We start from the raw sequence: 5320 nt of genomic DNA on the forward strand, positions 1-5320 counted from the left end.
TTTGAAGGTCGGGGAAAGGGGAGAGGGAAGCGGTCTTTTTTTTTTTTTTTTTTTTTTTTTTCAGCATCACATTCCTGTGTTTTTCCTCAGCCTGGAAAATATATTAATGCTGGTGCTTTCCTCTCTGGAAACAAAGGAACTAAACGAGACTGAGGAAGCAAGAAGTGGGAAGGAGGCTTGGGAAATTTAAAAGAGAGACACTAGGAGCAGCTGGGGTTTCCCTTTTCTTAAATGAAATCCCTGCCTGTGCGGGTAACCGGTAGAGCAAAAAGCCAGACCTGCAGGTAAATGGAGAAGCAGAGATCCCAAAGGAAATTTCCGCTAACCTCATCCCGCTTGTCAAGAAGGTGAAGAAGAAAGAAAGTTAAAAGATACACGGGGAGACGGACAGGCTCTGGGACCTGTTGGGCTGCGTAAAGATAAATCACAGAGCAGCAGCAAAGCTGTATAGCATTGGCCTCCTTTTAAAGGAAAAAGACGTGAAACCTCGTCGCTGGGAGGGGAACTTCGTGAAAGTGTAAGTCTCAAGTCAAGTTCTTGGTTTTCTGCTCTATGTACCAGACCCTCTGTCTGTGCGTGTTTGCATGCGTGTATACGAGAACGTGAGAGAAAGAGAGACAGAGAGAGAAGGATGCAGATCACAGTGTCCTTTTGGATAGACAGAGTCATGTTACGCACAGATGATCTCATTTTTGCATAAAATGATCCATTTTGTGCTTTTCCAAAAATAACTGTAAACTGTACAAAGCCACCAGGGCAGGACTGAGATGTAATCAGCACTTTTAAATCACAAAAACTAGGCAGCCTGTGCTTTGCTTTTTTTATCACTTGCACAAGAAATCATCATACTGTTTAACATCTAACTTTTTCTCTTTCTCCTCCTCCCCTCAAGCAGATTGCACAATGAACTGGAGGCCAGGTCTCAGCTTAGCCCTGCTGTGGGCAGCGTGGCTAGTGTGTGGCTCTGAGAAGACAGGGAGGCTAGCAGAGAGAGGGAGTCATGGAGTAAGGAAAGTGCCCCTGGCTTACAGGGCTCCAAGCAGCCTCCTCAGAAGGTCTGGAGCTTCCCTGAGGAGTTCGAGCCCAAATCCCCAACACCCTGTCACCAAGAGGGATTCTTCAGCACCTCCAAAGGCACCTGCCAATCTCCTGCACGGGGAAGCACGTTCCCAGGCCAGGAGCATGGGGACCAGAATGAGACGGGTACAGAGACTCACAGCTGCAGCCAAATACTCCAAGTCCGAGATGATTAAGGACGAAGGGATATCCTCTGCCTCACAGTCACGAGTGGTACGTTTCCCTTCGGGGCCAAGTTCTCCCAATGTCCTGGCCAGCTTTGCTGGGAAAAATCGGGTGTGGGTCATTTCTGCCCCCCATGCATCTGAGGGCTACTACCGGCTCATGATGAGCCTGCTGAAAAATGATGTTTACTGCGAACTGGCTGAGAGGCACATCCAGCAGATTGTGTTGTTCCATGAAGAAGGGGAAGAAGGGGGAAAAGTCAGAAGGATAACCAACGAAGGAAAAATCCTGGAGCAGCCACTAGATCCTGCCCTCATACCTAAGCTCATGAGCTTTCTGAAACTGGAGAAGGGGAAATTTGGTATGGTGCTGTTGAAGAAAACTCTGCAGGTGGAGGAAAGGTATCCTTATCCAGTCAGGCTGGAGGCCATGTATGAAGTTATTGATCAAAGCCCCATGAGAAAAATTGAGAAGATGAGGCAGAAGGGCTTCATCCAGACTTGCAAAGCAGCTGGGGTGGAGGGACAAGTGGTTGAGGAAGGCAATAATGGGGGCAGCACCCAGCCTACCCCTGGTGGTGGACATGTCCAGGTGTCAGCAAGGAAGGAGGAGCCAAGAAGGAGCAATAATCAGCCAACAAGGACCAAAACAGTGAGGAAACCAATGACAACCACAGTGGCCACTCCTCTGCCTACAGTAAGGACCACTACCCTCCCTCCCACCACCACAACTACCCGTGCCACCACCCGCACAGTGACAACAGCAAGCCGGTCTACGACAACTACACCCCTCCCCACCACGCAGAGGACCTGGACCACAAAGTTGCATTCCACCACAGAATACCACAGGCTGCCAGTATCCCCCGATGCCACCACACCACGAGTCACAGCCTCTGAGGATTTCTACTCTCCTGTGTGGAAGGCAAACCGCAGGGACCGGCAGCGCGGCCACTCTGAGAAACACCCGGCAGCCACACGGAAACCAAGCAAAGCTGCCCGCTATGACAGTTTCACAGAAGTCCCAACAGCTCCCTCAGTGCACTATACTAAGGCAAATGTGGGTAGATTTAAAGATAACCGAACAGATAGAAAGGACTATAACCATAGGGACCTGAATGTCACACCAGGGCAACACAAACCAACTAAGACTAAACCACCAAAAAAGAAGGTCCAAGAAAAGATACTGAGCAATGAATATGAAGATAAATATGACCCGAGCAAGCCTGCTAGTTCCCATTTAGAGGAAGAGATTGCAGCAGGAAATATTCCCACAAAGAAAGGAAAAGAATCAAAGAAGCATGAGCGAATGGATAAACCTGAGAAGAAGAAGAAGAAGGACAGACCTGACAAACTTCAGAAGAGTGAGAAGCAGTCCAAGAAGGACAAAGCTGAGAAAAAGAGCAAGCAGGACAAAGACCGTAGCAAGAAGAACAAGAAGGGGAGCAGGACTGAGAATGAGGATTTCCCCAAGCCCAACAAGAAGCCTTTCCTACAGCCTCCCAGGAAATCAGTGACTGACCTCCTGGAATATTTTGAGGGCAAAAGGCGGCTCATTGTAAGTAACTTGTCCATCTGAATTTCATTTCATAAATTAAGTCATATCTCCCTCCTAGTAGGAACATGCAGAACAGAAAGTTATAGGTTGTTTTGCATTATTCTTTGTTGGTGTTTTGTTTAAGAGGTAAAATCTCTAAACCCAAATGATCATTTCCAACAGGGAAGGTTTCACAGCCTCATAGTGGAAATCTTACATGCAGTTTGAACATCAGTCAGTCAGGAATTAGGCTAAAACCTCTTCCCAGTTGCTTCCATGAGCCACCATACAGCCATCAGATTATTTTATTACCAGTGGATATGTAGGTGCCAGGATCTGTACAGTTATGATCGATAAAATGAAGTTCCAGTGTGGATTACATCCCTTCATCACTTTGGGGTACTTGCCAATGTTACCACATTTCGATGCTCAGCATGTCCTGCCAGCTGGCACACCTGTTTTATATTGGTGCTGGTGTCCTAAAACTGGAAGCAAGCCAGGTGGCTTGGCAGGACTAGTGCATGTCTGACTGAGGATATGCACAAAGGCGTATGATCAGATGCCCTGAGGTAGGCTTGTTACATTTGCTATTCTTTCTGATGGGAATTTGGCATTCAAATCTCCTAGACATCTTCAGAGATCCCGTGCAAACTTTATTTTGTTTTGCGTTTTTCCCCTGCTGTTTTTATTAAACTATAACACTATGGTAGGTTTTCAAGTCTGAGAAAGTCAGCATGGTCTGGAGTTACTTGTCCCAGGGTTTAATAGTGTTGTATGTTTTTCCAACTACTTATCTAAAAAAACACTTCACCTGGGACAGGAAACAGTTTTAGCTGTAGTACAAATGTTTTTTCTGGCAGATGACACATCCTCTGAAAGGTATACTTTGAAAAACAGTTCTTTAAAAATATTATTGTGGGAGCTGGTTTCTTGCAATTATTCCACTGCAAGCTGGCCTGTTTCACAGTTATTGTCCAATAGTCAGTGTCACAAACATAGCTTTGACATTCATGCCCCATTTTCCAACACAAATAGCTAAGATGCCAAACTAAGTTTTCAGTCATTGGAATCTAATAATCATTCTGCTGATGATTCACAGACCTAGGCAGAAGCTAACTTTCTTCTCCCCCTCCCCATTATTCCAGCTGTAGGGGCTGTGCAGAGCTAGCAGACTTATATTCCCCAACATGATGGAAATGGCAAAGAGACATATAGTTGAAAATGTTGAACCTGATTAAATTTTGCAAATAATGCCTATTGGTTATTTCTTAACTAATAGTTAAACAAATCAAAAGCTCAGAGGAAGAAACTGCACAGAAGTTTGTGATCTTTAAAACTTGGTCACGTATCTCAATATTGTGGCTTCCAAAATATGTGCGGTATCAGGACAAATAAAAAAAAAATAATGAAAAAAGAGCCAAAAGCAGAGCTCACAGATGTCTGCCTGCTAATTCATTACACCAAGACATTCCTGGCAACTTAAAGGCTGGTCTGAAATTTGAACCTTCTGATACTAGGCCACCTATCAGCTGGATCTCCAAGAAGAGTTGCATAATCTCAAGTTGTCAGGCCAAAAACTTACTGAAGACACATGATTATGCCATGCTGCACTTCACTTTTCCAGTATCTAATCCCATCCTCAGCCTGCTTGCTCTGAAATTTCTTGGAGAATAGGTCTGATTTGGTCATTAGTAAAAGCAGTGGCTGAACTCTACTATCTCATTGCCACGCATGGCACATGTAGAAAACAAAACTTCTCAAGCTTCTTTGAATCCACACACATGCCTACTTGCACCCTATGAAACTCTTCAGCTCCCTTTGGGTCAGCCCTTCCAGCTAGATGAACTCTGCCATTTATGAGTCTTCAAACTCCCTCTCTAGAGAATTTGCCCACACTGCTGCAGAAGTGGCTCTACCTGAGTTATTCCCCATTGCTTTGCTATACTTTTGTCTTTCAGCTGCTTTAATAGACTGGCTCCCAAGGACATCGTTTCAGGCCTCTCCCAAAAGCCTTTTGAGAGAGATCTGGGTTTTTAGGTCCTACACATCACTAAGGATTTCAGATTGCAGATTTCAGTGTGAATTTCAAACATCCAGAATTTTGAAGGCTATTCTGGGTTAAGTTCAATTAATGACAAATATAGGACCCAGCTGCAGAAACTGAAAGAATGTATGGGAAATGAAAGAATGTCCTTCAGCCCCACCTTTCTACAGTGAGGCTTTTCTTGCAGTCTTACTAACGTTGAGAAGTCTTGGCTCGGGGAGTTTGGGTTTTTTGTTTATTTCTCTGTGGTGATGAAATGCAGACTGACAGTTTATATATAACACTCCATTTATACTGGCATGCACATATATGCACGCGCACATACACACACATGCATGCAAATGCAGATAGGTACAACATATATACTGCCTGGATTAAAACAGTCCTAGCTCAAAGCTTTGATTTGAACTTTGCTTTGCCTCTTAAATGTTCTCTGCTTTGTTCCACAAGGTTTGATCAAGTAGACCAAATTCAGATTTGACTGTGCATTCCTGCTTACAG

At 44.7% G+C, this 5320-nt stretch overlaps 1 protein-coding gene across 2 annotated transcripts in view; it reads left to right on the forward strand.

Annotated features, from left to right (window-relative positions):
- The first annotated feature begins 10 nt into the window (after positions 1–10).
- CCDC80 (coiled-coil domain containing 80) overlaps positions 11–5320 on the forward strand; it is a 21817-nt gene continuing 16507 nt past the window's right edge. Inside the window, exons 1-3 of one of the 2 annotated variants that reach the window (XM_009891608.1) lie at positions 11–363; positions 471–517; positions 896–2796. In XM_009891608.1, the coding sequence (XP_009889910.1) occupies positions 904–2796 (1893 nt within the window). In that variant the 5' untranslated portion in view covers positions 11–363; positions 471–517; positions 896–903. Of the gene's footprint in view, positions 364–470; positions 518–892; positions 2797–5320 lie in introns of those variants that run through there. The other variant, XM_009891609.1, reaches the window with a different exon arrangement.

Source organism: Charadrius vociferus, unplaced genomic scaffold (genome assembly GCF_000708025.1).
Source record: "Charadrius vociferus isolate BGI_N301 unplaced genomic scaffold, ASM70802v2 scaffold329, whole genome shotgun sequence".
NCBI lineage: Eukaryota > Metazoa > Chordata > Aves > Charadriiformes > Charadriidae > Charadrius > Charadrius vociferus.